Raw genomic sequence first — 12,453 nt, 5'->3', positions numbered from 1 at the left:
TGTTACTATATTTTCTTTATTAGTTCATAACGTCGAGCTGTATTACACATTGCACTTCATTACCAACGTCTCTACGAAGTTATTTAGAAAAGAAAACGGAAATATGTTAATGGAGAATATTTGTTACCCATTGATACATTAGAGCCTTGTACATTTGCAGGTTATTGTTTCCAACTGACTGGCTAAATAAATAACACTGCTACCCTGATTTCTTCTGAGGAGACCTATAATAAAGCAAATAAACATTTACAATAGGTTAAGGAAGGCTTGGTTATTTGTGATTTTTTAATAAAACTGTATCTAGTGAAAAAAAAATTAACATTCAAATATAACATTGAAAATATAACATAGGGAACTCTTACTAACATACATATTAAGTATTTAACTAGTTGTTCTGCTTAGGTAATAGGAATAACTGAAGAACTGCTCATTCATTCCTGCTTAGTTCCTACACAGTTACATTTCAGTAGTTGAACAGTATCGTAAAAGTGTTGCCCATGTTTGTAGCATATTTGCCTTTCAGTAGAATTTTCCAGCACAAAAAAGAAAGCTGCAATTTATTCTTTTTCACTTTCTAACTTTATAGATCTCTTTTCTCTAAAAGTCTGTGAACTTGACGGGAATCAGAGCAAACATCAGGTTGATGGGATGAGGGGACTCAGGGGCTTTGATGCTGGGCTCCAGTTCACTTTCTTTTCTATTGCCTTTTGCCTACATGTACCTTCTGAGGGTAAGTTTGCTTGTCTTTCCTATAATTTTATTTTAAAATCCTCTGGAACTGGACTATGTAAAGCACTATATATTATACATGCTGTTGTTCTCTTTATATATTTATATATATACACCCTGGTACAACTGAGACATGAGCACCTTACTGTGCAACCCAGTCCATAGAAAAAAAAAACTTTTTATGTGCAAACTTATCTGCAGTACCTTATATATCTTATATATTACATTCCCACTGCTCTATTTCAATAATAAATGCATTTCCCTGGCTATTAAACATACTGAGAATAGCCAATTCCATTGATAATCTATGACAAGATATGTTTTTCAATATAGCTTCTATGCTTCTATGCTTCACAACAAACCGGACTAAAATCTCTTTAAGAAAATTGCCTTTCTGGGAACTGGGAATTCCTACCTGTTCTCATGTGCATTTGTTTCTAATTGTGCCTTTGTTCTTTTGGGCTTAATTAGGTTATCTATGCTATACCATGGTGTTTTTTTGTCAATATTGCAACATGTTGTCAATTGTTTTTATTGATTCCCAAGTCATAGTTTCTTTGGGCTTTGCCAAACTGTTGCAACAAAGTCTGTAAGTCTGCTAGTGCTAAGCGCTAACAGATAAACAAAAACATACTGTATTCATAACATGATTCCTAAAACGCGCATCAAGCACTCAACAGGCAACTGAAACTTAACAAAGATAGCTTAGAACTTAAACAGCTACATAAATCAAGGAGAAACAGAAAAACAGGTGAGTGTAATCAAAAGGGAAATAGAAATTATCCAAGGTTGCCATGTTGTTGTTTTTTTTTACCCTTTGGAATTATTTTGTATTTTGTCTTAAAATGCCTTATCTTCATTCAAGAATAATCTAATTAACATCATCCTAAATTAATAACATGCAAAACCACCTTTTAAACTAACAACTGGTAGAACCCCCTTTAGCATGAAATAACAAGAGATAGATTATGTGACAATGGGCCCCAGGGCACAGATGCACAAAAGGTCATGAGTTATAATAATTTATGCACAATGTTCCCCTGTTAACGACATGTTATTATAACCATTTCAGTGGAGCTGCCATAATGGTAATTTATGGCAATGTTAAAACGATCACACAATCACAATTTTATTTTGTCTAGGCCTTCATCACAATTCAATTCAGTTTTATTTATACAGCACTTTTAACAATGAACAATGGATGTAAAAGTTAAATTTAAATGTATCCACAAAAAGTCAGAAAAAAGGGGTCAAGAGCTTTGAACCAGGCTCAAAAGGGAACTCATCCTCATCTGGATAGTGTGGTTATAAGCCATTACACTTCTTTAACTGTATACTATAAAGTCAAGCAATGGTAAATGTATTAAAATGAAATTAATAAGAGCATCATTAGAGTTTTAATTTTAAGTTTCTTGTATCAAACTATTCCATTATCAGCCGTACAGACATGAGGGCACCTGATGACACAAAACAATCATCAAAATGGAAAAAAAACTGAAGGAACATGTGAGAGCTGCGGGTGATGGAATCCGACCATCCCAGTTTAACATAAGTCTCTATGCCAATAAACCCTTGAGGTCTGTGCCTTTACCTGCCAATGCCACCCAAAAAAATAAATAAACCCAACCAACAAAAACAAAAAATACAGGTTTTCTGCTTTGACTGCGATTGAGTCGTAATCCTTAATGGATGGCTTGGTTAATCTTGTTTCTCACTAGGTGGTAGCTGTTAAAATATAAAAGTATAATTGTTATCATATAATTGTGCATATGCTTAAATAAATTCATCTTTCTCCTATCAACATCCTGGTTTAATCTGTTCTTTCAGGGACTATGTTTATGCTGTTAATTGAAAATGAATCACAACCAATTATGGCATTTTATAACTTTTACAACAAACCTGGCAAAAAAAAATCTTGTTATGCACAGTAGTGTCACAAATTGCCTTTCTGGGAACTGGGAATTCCTACCTGTTCTCATGTGCCTTTGTTTTAGTTTTGGTCCTGTCTCTGCCTATTTTCCTGTCACTGATCTCTGTGCATCTTGGGGCTTAATCACAAGCGATTGTTGCATGTGTGGGCAAGCCACATAATGCCAACAAGCATACAGTACACATAAATAAATAACAGTAAGTTTCAACGTGATAATACTGCTCTACCTGAACCCTATTCCTCTGCCCCTGTGGATGGCAGTGCAGATATTACAAATACAATTTAAACTAAACATGGTGGGAAGACTGCAGCTCTTCATTGTGACAAAATAATATTATATTTCATTTGGATGTTTATACCATTGGCCCTGCTTATACCACAGCAAGTTTACCAATCCATCCATCCATCCATTTTCTATACCGCTTTATTCCTAATTAGGGTCACGGGGATCTGCTGGAGCCTATCCCAGCACACATTGGGCGAAAGGCAGGGGTACACCCTGGACAGGACGCCAGTCCATCACAGGCCCACACAGACAACCACACACACTCACACTCACTCCTATGGGAAAGTTATAATTACCAATCAACATAATGTACGTGTTTTTGGACTGTGGGAGGAAACCGGAGTACCCAGAGTAAACCCACGCAGGCACAGGGAGAACATGCAAACTCCACACAGAACACACTGTTCGAACCCGGGATTCAAACCCAGGACCTTCTTGCTGTGAGGCTAACCACTAAGCCACCTTGCTGCCCCAAGTTGACCAATTTCATATCCTAATGAACGACTCAAAAAAATGTTTGTATATAATGGCCTCAACTCTCTCTTTTGAATTAAACGAGACAAAAAAAAAAACATGATAAATGAGAAAGCACAAACCCTGCAAAAAACTTTCTGTGTGCAGAAATCTGCAGAGTGCTGGTACTTGAGTTTCCTCCAATTTAATTAAAATTAAAAGTTTTCTTTCAAAATGTTAGATTATATGGAATACACATTCCTGCAAGAGAGTATAGGAAAGATAACATATTAGAACTACTACATTAATAAAAACCATTTATGTTAAAGCTGGACCTTCTGCCAGAACCATGCTTCTAGAGAAAATAAATGCAAATTTTCTGAATTGAACTGCACTGTTTATAAGAATTGCAGTATAATTAATGCAGCAATTTGATTTCACAAAACATTTATTGTAATTGGATGTGGGGAAAGTATGGTAAATGGGATGGTAAACAGACTCAATATTTAAATATATTTATAAACCCTAAATAATTGGGACTTAATTTGAGAATCAAATCCACGTTAACATGCAAAATGTACGCAAGGACTGATTAAAAATGGCATGCCTTTATAAGGAAGATCTGGGCATCAGCAGATGAGCCAAGGAAGCAAAGATGCCGATGTTCCGTGTGTGTGTGTGTGTCTAATTATTTGTCATGAAACGCCCTAAATTACATATTAAGTAGGCTGTGTCAATATGTTTAAAAATAAGATAGATATATATTTTATACTTTGTGCAGAAGGTGAACTTTTTTTGTAAATGCGAACTGCATTTTTAAAAATATAGATCAGAAATGCTTGTGAATGATTAAATGTTCAAATGTTTTTTGTACATACAGTACAGTATATACCGCCTGAACAAAAAAAGTCCCACACTTTAATTGGTCCACCTTTGCTTTGCTTTGATTATGGCACACAAAAATTAAACATGCCAGTGTTTTATTATGCCTATGCAACTTCACAGCATTTATTTCTGTCCAGAGTTACATTAATGTCTCCTCAAGATGTTGTATTGATAATGGGAGAGTCAGACTGCTGAATAAAGTCTTCTCCAGCACACTAAAAATTCTCCATGGGGTTAAGGTCTGGACTCTGTAGTGGCCAATCTATGTGTGAAAATGATGTCTCATGCTCCCTGAACCAGACTTTTACAATTTGAGCTCAATGAATTCTGGTATTGTCATCTTGGCATTATGCCCGTGCCATCAGGGAAGAAAAAATCCATTGATGGGAAAACCTGGTCATTCAGTATATTCAGGCATTGAGCCTGACCAACTGAAGCAACCCCAGACCATGACAATGCCCCTACAGGCTCATATGGTAAGCACTAGAAATGATGGGTACAGCACTTTATCAGTCTATTATCTTACCCTGATGTGCCCATCACTCTGGAACAGGGTAAATCTGGACTCATTAGACCACAGGACCTTATTCCTAGAGTCTAATCTTAATGATCCATAGCAAAATGAAGTATTTTATTTGGATTAGTCTCACTCAGTGATTTTCTTAAGGCCATTCACAGCTGTTTAGTTCCAGGCCCATGAGCCTTGTGCATGTGAAAATGCTCTTACTTTCACTATAAAACATAGCCATCTGTTCTACTGTTGCTTTTTTGTTTCACGATTTGATTTCACCAAACGTTTAAGTGATTTCCGACCACATATCAATTTACTTGAAGCTTGCTACTTAAAGTTATTAACAAAGCAACAGTTCTTATCCCAATTTTAGTAGTTTCAGCAATCTCCTTATTTGTGTTCTTTGTTTGATGCAGGCCAATAATTTGACCCTTCTGAATCAGAGTAACATCTTTTCCACTACCACAGGATATGTCTTATGGTTGTTTAAGAAATAAGAAGCTACTAACTGCATCAGTTAGGGTTAAATAACTTATTACCAGCTGAAACATATTAATCACTATATTAATTGTCAATGGATAGCTCTTACCTAGTTGCTTAGTTAAAGCTAGGTGGTGACTATTGTGTCCAGGCAGTGTATATGCATTCCCATTAATCAATGAAGCAATAGTCCTTATATCTGCACATGTATCAGTATAAAACTGTTGACTGATGGAAGGTGCTTGCATAATACAGCTGTCATGCTGAGCATTATGTATTTTAACCAGTGGTCTGTCTCTAATCATGGGGTCTCTGATATACACATGGGAAGTGATAATGTGTATTTACATATTTATATATATTCTCTCTCTCTCTCTCTCTCTCTCTCTCTCTCTCTCTCTCTGAGTTGAGTGAAAGTGAGTGCAGTGTATTATTCATGTAAACACTCATAATATAGGCTATTTGGGTTAATCACATTAAGATGTACCTGTCCCACTTGGATTAACAATTTTTTTCTATATATTTCTTTACGCAGTTGAGCAGCCACCAACAATCACAGCTCAATCTGAAGGATCTGTTGTTGCTTTTGCATTTGATGATCATTTCACATTGACATGTGAAGCTACAGGGAATCCCAAACCAGTGTGAGTAAGACCAGCATGTGACTGAATGATGGTGTAGTCTTTTCTCTGTGCTGTTTCAAATAGTAAATATGATATGGGCATACATTGAAAGAGAAATATTTATATAGTTCTTCCGTATTTTAGAGTCAAGAAACATTATATTCATACAGTTTATCAGGCTATACGTATATGGGATACACAAATGAGTACGGTTAATAGGTCTAATTCTTGTTCTGAATTTTGGATTTAATAGGTTTTCCTGGACTAAAAATGGCCTGAACTTTAACCCACAAAATGACGTCCAACTCAAAACCTTTGAAAACAGTGGAAGTTTTGTTATTCCAAATGACAAATACCTTGCAGAATATAAGGGTACATACAGGTGCTATGCATCCAATAAACTGGGAGTAGCTATGTCAGTTGAAACCCATTTCATTGTACCTAGTAAGTTATTTTTTCAGAAATATCAGATTTTGCTTTTTAGATTACATTTCTTTGTTGCAGGACTTGATCACAAGTTCTTTTTCTTTTGTTACTTGTTGCAAAGGTTCACCAAAGTTTCCAAAAGAAATTATAGAGCCAGTAGTGGTTAAAGAGGGAGATCCAGTGGTCCTGAGATGTAACCCACCAAATGGCATTCCACCTCGCTATCTCTACTGGATGACTATCGGTAAGTCATTTTTTTGTAAGCGGATGAGTTCCACTGCTAATGGATCATTGTCTTAGTTTTTAGCTTGTAGTCTGGCATAATAACTGAGCATCTTGGTGCTATATACTTGGTAACACTGGTATATGAATAATAATGCACTAATACCTGGAATAATATGAACTAATGATGAGTTAAGTCATGTACTAATCACAAACTAATGAAAAACTAACCTTATGAATTTATGCATGAATAATGACCACCTACATCAGTACATGTCAGTGCAGGTTTGTTAGTTTAAAGTTAATTAGCATGTTCGCAATTAGCATTTTGCAGGCAGTGATCCACAACAAGAGACAAATGGGTATTTGTTCACTTTAAAGCCAAGAAAAATAATTGACATAAGCACAGTAAAGCAGTCAAAATATACAGTGACATCTAAGATTAAGTAGTGGAGAATAATCTTATAGAACTTAAATGTTAAAGGATAATGGCTGTTACTAAATGAATAAATGATACTGTATTAATTTTTGTGTAAAGGAGCAGAGCCCCGGGCCCAGAGCATATTCTTGTACTACAGTGAGAAGGGAGGAGAAATGGATGGAGAGATTAAATTGCTAGTGTTTATTATAAGTGCATCTTTCTATGTTCAATAAAGAGGATCACTGCCAATTAAGAAAGTAATCCAACACCATCCAATGATGTTTGAGTATGCAGTTGCATATAGCAAATTATACAACAATTAGAAATGATGTACATTTTAATCATATTCTTTCTTAGAGCGCACACTTAACAATTGCTAGAAAATGTAATTAATACATTAACTAACATTCATATACTAACTAATGGTTAAAGTGGTCGTTATTCACGCATGAATTCATAAGACTCATGTCATAATTAAGGCTAGCTCTTCGTTAGTTAAACTCACCATTAGCTCATATTTAAATAGGTATTAAGGTTTAAATATATATAAATATGAATAAAATAAATATAATTTTAAATAAATATAATTTTAAATATAAAAATAAATCTTAATGAAGTCAGGTATTTGCACACTGTATTGTTTAGATATTCTCTATGACAGGAAAGTATTTAAAAAGCTTTACAATTTTTAAAAAGTTTAGGTAAAATTATCATTTTGCTATTCAAACTATGTACGGTGTCCTCCAAAATGATTAGCACCTTTCATCGAAATGGCCAAAATACACACACACACACACACACACACACACATATGTATAAATCTCTACATATAAAATAAAACATTATACTATTATAAACAATTAAATTTTTCACTCAAACTACAGCTAATCTTAAAAAAAAATTTAGTATTATTTATAATTTTTTAGAAGTATTTCTTTTAAACAATATATGTGCCAAAATGAATGGCACAGCTAAGGAGTATTCTGAATAAATGCAAACAAATTGCCGTTTCATAGTCAAAACTATCTGATCTTATTTCCCAGGAACTCTACTGTTCCTTTTAACCATGACTTGTTTCCTTTGGGGTATAAATATAAGGTGTACACATATAGATTCTCTTGGTTCTCTTTGTTAAGAACTATTAAAACAAAATGACAGGTGGTTGTTGCCATGCACAAAACTATATCACAGATATGAATTTTATTTAAGAAGAAACACAATTAGGACACTATAAGCACTATAAACATTAATTGTTTGTTGACTTTCGCCTCAGGCTTCTTGTGACGTTCGAATTCATAACATATTGAATTCTGCTAAGCACCTGCATCCCAAAAAATAGGCTTAAAATGTTGCATGGATTTGTAAACTTAGGTCTCTTTACAAGTGTCTCGAACCTTGTTAAGACATTACTTTTGTAATTATTATTTTTTCTAATCATAATTATGTGCTATTATTCTTTCCAAGGCGGCAGGTGAGGGTGGGAGGGACTATAACATGGCAGAGCATAAAAGCATTTACCTTCATTTGAATCCTGATAATGCCACGTCTGTCTATGGATGGCAGCCAAGGAGAAAAATTGGCCCTGCTTGCACTGAGGGTTGGCTTGCACTCTCTGCCCTGTCATTCACAGTGGTGGCTTAGCCAATAGTGGGCCTCTGTGAGCTCATGTATATGGAAGAGTGTATTGCTTTCCTTCATGGGTTTGCAGCTGCTTGTGTTGTAGTTAAAAGCCTTCACCCTTCTCAGTTGATAGCCACTGTATGACTGGGGAGACCTGCTTGGTCTGGACAGTCAAGTGAAAGAAAGTAAAATGAAAACAAATTATTTTTGTTTGACTAAACTAAACTATAAAATGGCCATTTATATATGAACTCAAAATGTAACTTCTTCTTCTTCTTCATCTTTGTTATATATTTCTTTTTTCTTTCTTTATTTTCCTGATTTTATCCCTAATTCAGCCATAGCCAATTCCTACCAAGCAGTTAGGTCTCCCTTATCATATGGCAGCTACCAACATGTAAAGGGTAAAAGGCTATTATATCTTTCTTCTTCCTCCATTTGAAGCCAGCCAACCCCATCTTTTCAAACTGCTGCTCATGCAGTGTCAAGATGCGGCAAAACACACTCAGAAGAACACACTATCCGCTCCCTACTGCATCCATTCAGCTCATAGTCCATGATTGGCTAGCATCAGTGTGGTTGATAGGGAAGAGATAGTATGTCGTCCTGTTCACCCAGAGAGCAGGGCCAATTTTGCTCACTTGTATTGATCTGGATTTGAACTCTCACAACCTTTTTCTGTAATTCCACTCAGAAACCCCAACATATCCCTTATTGCATGGGGTTGCATTGCATACATTATTGTTTTTCTTGCTTATTTTCATGCCAAAATTAATGGATATAAATCAGCTGTTTCCCACATAACTGGCTGTTCGCAGGTCTGGAACACATTGAACAGAATGAGCGAGTGTCAATGGGATCGAATGGGAACCTCTACTTTTCAAACGTTTTGGAAAAAGACAGCCGTAGGGATTACTGCTGTTTTGCTTCTTTCCCAAGGATTCGCACCATCGTCCAGAAAACTGCAATGGCTATTGAGGTCATGTCATGTATGTCACAACCTCTACTTTACCTGCCCACTGATATGTACAGTCCCAGGTGTCTGAGCCCACAACCATGAACTGTTTCATGTAAAAAATATAAAACTTTTTAGCACAAATCTCACATTCAGGAGTAGAGCATGCGAGCCATTTTCTATGAAACAAATTTGGATAGCGGACTCAGACATGTGGCCCCCACTTACTGATACTGATCCATTTCTTTGTGTGCAGTTGTATAAGAAAATATTCCCCTTTCCCTTCCAGCAAATCCAACTGGTGAGACAGATGTCGCAAGTGAGTCAAGCATCTTTTCAAATGGTTGTTAAAAAAGTTATTAATTATCAGATTACCATGGATTACATTTGAGTTACTGTATCTTTTGGAATTTGCATTCTCAGTTTCCGATAGAAAACCGAATCTTCTAGTGCCCTCTGGTGATCTGTTCCAAACATATCTGGTGCAAGGACAGGATCTCGAGATTGAGTGCATTGCAGAGGGATTGTAAGTTTGTGTACATATTAAAAAATATTAGGTATTTCTATTGCATCATTCTTACAGTGTTGTCCTTAATTTGCTTTTCTATCATATGCTGAAATGTGGGAGCTTAAAACTATTCCCATATATCTCCCTATAAAAGATTCAAAATGAAACTACAGCCTACCTCTCCTGGTACCTTTCTTCATATGTTTTGGAAGTGTCCAGTTGTCTGCGTTCATGTAAATTCTGTCCTGCTATATATATTGCATGATATATTTATATACCCGATTCGGGTTTATGTCTTTGGATTTGTATTTAGATAAGAAGAAAATGGTGTATGCTGTAAAAAGGCAATTAATCAAAACCTAGTATTTGGACATAATTTTATTGGACCATACAGGATGTTTTATTTATTACATTTTTTAATTATACCCTTCTTCCACATGTTGTTGGATTTAACCATAGACCGTCATGTGTTTATTGTTCGAAACAGTAATAAAGAGAACGGCATGCTGTATGATCTGCATGATTTTTAATGTACTCTTTTTGTTAGCCCCACACCAACAATAAACTGGACCAAGATTGGAGGAAAGTTGCCAAAACGTACCAATATCAAGAACCATGGAAAAATGTTGATCATAACAAGTGTCACAGAGGAAGACAGTGGAAAATACAAGTGCAAGGCACAGAATTCTGCTGGTGAAGCAGTTCATTTGTTCGACATCACTGTAGAAGGTTTGAATTTATTCTTCAGAGTATTAATGAAATGGGTTTAGGATATCTGTTCCGCTTACTAAGAAGAACATTCGATTGATTTTCTTTACCATCACTTTATTTTTTCCAATATGTTTTTTTTATGATTATTATAAGCAATATCTGTAGAGAAGGTCTTATAAATATACTTTAATTATTAACATACAGTATACCTCATGTGTAGAGAAGATTGCAGATAAGAGATGGAAGGAGAAATAAAATATAACCCCCGTCATTTCATAACCCTTTCATTCATTTAAAAATGTTTATTAGTGATCAGTGGTCTAAATAAATAGGTTAAATGTGGATATAATCATTTTATTTTCAACATTCTTCCACTTAATTTCAGGTGGACCCCAATATGAATAAGAGGGTTAAGTTATAATTTAATAATCACCTGCTGTTTCTAGTATAACAAGAACTACTGTGTGAGTTCACAGAAAGTAAAAATAATGCTTAAGTCTGGATATTTTCGTAATCACTGTTCTGTTTTCCTAGAGCCACCACACTGGGTGCAAGAGCCAATAAAAAGTAAGGTACTGGCAATTGGATCAAAAGTAGAAATTAAATGCCAAGCTTCTGGAAAGCCACCACCCGCAATCACCTGGATGAGGAATGGTGAAACTCTCCAAGGTAAGTTCTCTAAGGTAACTGAACACATACTCAAATACATTCAGAATACATATGCAAAATGACTCATAGTATACTATGATCTCACAATGTTAATTATACGGGCCTCTCTGACAAGGGCCAAATTGTGATTGCGAAACAACTGGGTCAGTACATATCCAACACAGCAGGTCTTGTGGGAGTATTCCCAGGATGCTGTGGTTAGTATCTACCAAAAGTGGTCCAAAGAATGACAGCTGTGAACCCGGCAACTGGTCATGGGCATCCAAGGCTAACTGATGTGTGTGGGGAGTGAAGGCAACCCTGTTTGGTCAAATCCCACAGAAGAGCTACTGTAGCAAATACAGTGTATCATGGTACAGTACAGTAGAAAACAGTGCATCAGCTGTTCAGCTGGGAAGCTGAAGAACGGTCAGAGTATGCATGCTGACCCCTGTACCCTGCTGAAAGTGCCTACAATGGGCATGTGAGCATTAGAACTGGATCATGGAGCAAGGGAGGCAGGTGGACAGAGCTGATCATATTTTTCTTTCATGTGTTGCTTATCTGGTGAAGAAGGCAAGCTGGAGGAGGCAGTGTGATGCTCTGGGCGATTTTCTGCTAGTAAAACTCAGGTTCTGGTATTCATGTGGATGTTACTTTGAACATATCACCCACCTAAATACTGTTGTAGACAAAGAACAACTGTATTCCCTAATAGCAGTGGCACCTTTCAGCAGAATAAGGTGCCGTGCCACACTGCAAGCATTTTCAAAATGGAGGCTCTATGGATCAGAGTTTTAATGTTAATGATATGTTGTCTTCAACACTTTAGAATACGCATTAGAATAGAATGACCAGACTGGTTTGAACTGAGAGAAAGTCTCATGCGGAGGCAGCACAATGCTTAACATCATGCAGACAGATTTCAAGAGTTTTAGATAATGTTCACATCAGACATCAGAATGGGAGAAAATGTTGCATCGTCGGTGGTGCCAGACAGACATCTTTTGATCTCCTGGGATTTTCACACACCACAGTCTGTAGA

The 12,453-nt window shown here is 36.1% G+C and overlaps 1 protein-coding gene across 4 annotated transcripts in view; it reads left to right on the top strand.

The window, feature by feature from the left end:
• Positions 1-12,453, top strand: part of chl1a (cell adhesion molecule L1-like a) — a 38,762-nt gene that overhangs the window by 6,909 nt on the left and 19,400 nt on the right. For all 4 annotated transcript variants that reach the window (XM_058409920.1, XM_058409916.1, XM_058409919.1 and 1 more), the window contains exons 2-10: positions 587-730; positions 5,810-5,918; positions 6,151-6,341; positions 6,445-6,567; positions 9,405-9,575; positions 9,831-9,860; positions 9,965-10,067; positions 10,597-10,778; positions 11,295-11,429. In XM_058409920.1, the coding sequence (XP_058265903.1) occupies positions 649-730; positions 5,810-5,918; positions 6,151-6,341; positions 6,445-6,567; positions 9,405-9,575; positions 9,831-9,860; positions 9,965-10,067; positions 10,597-10,778; positions 11,295-11,429 (1,126 nt within the window). In that variant the 5' untranslated portion in view covers positions 587-648. The remainder of the gene's footprint in view (positions 1-586; positions 731-5,809; positions 5,919-6,150; positions 6,342-6,444; positions 6,568-9,404; positions 9,576-9,830; positions 9,861-9,964; positions 10,068-10,596; positions 10,779-11,294; positions 11,430-12,453) is intronic.

Source organism: Hemibagrus wyckioides, linkage group LG15 (assembly GCF_019097595.1).
Source record: "Hemibagrus wyckioides isolate EC202008001 linkage group LG15, SWU_Hwy_1.0, whole genome shotgun sequence".
Classification (NCBI taxonomy): Eukaryota; Metazoa; Chordata; class Actinopteri; order Siluriformes; family Bagridae; genus Hemibagrus; species Hemibagrus wyckioides.
Note: the sequence above shows the minus strand (reverse complement) of the source record. Positions and strands in the feature narration are given on the sequence as shown.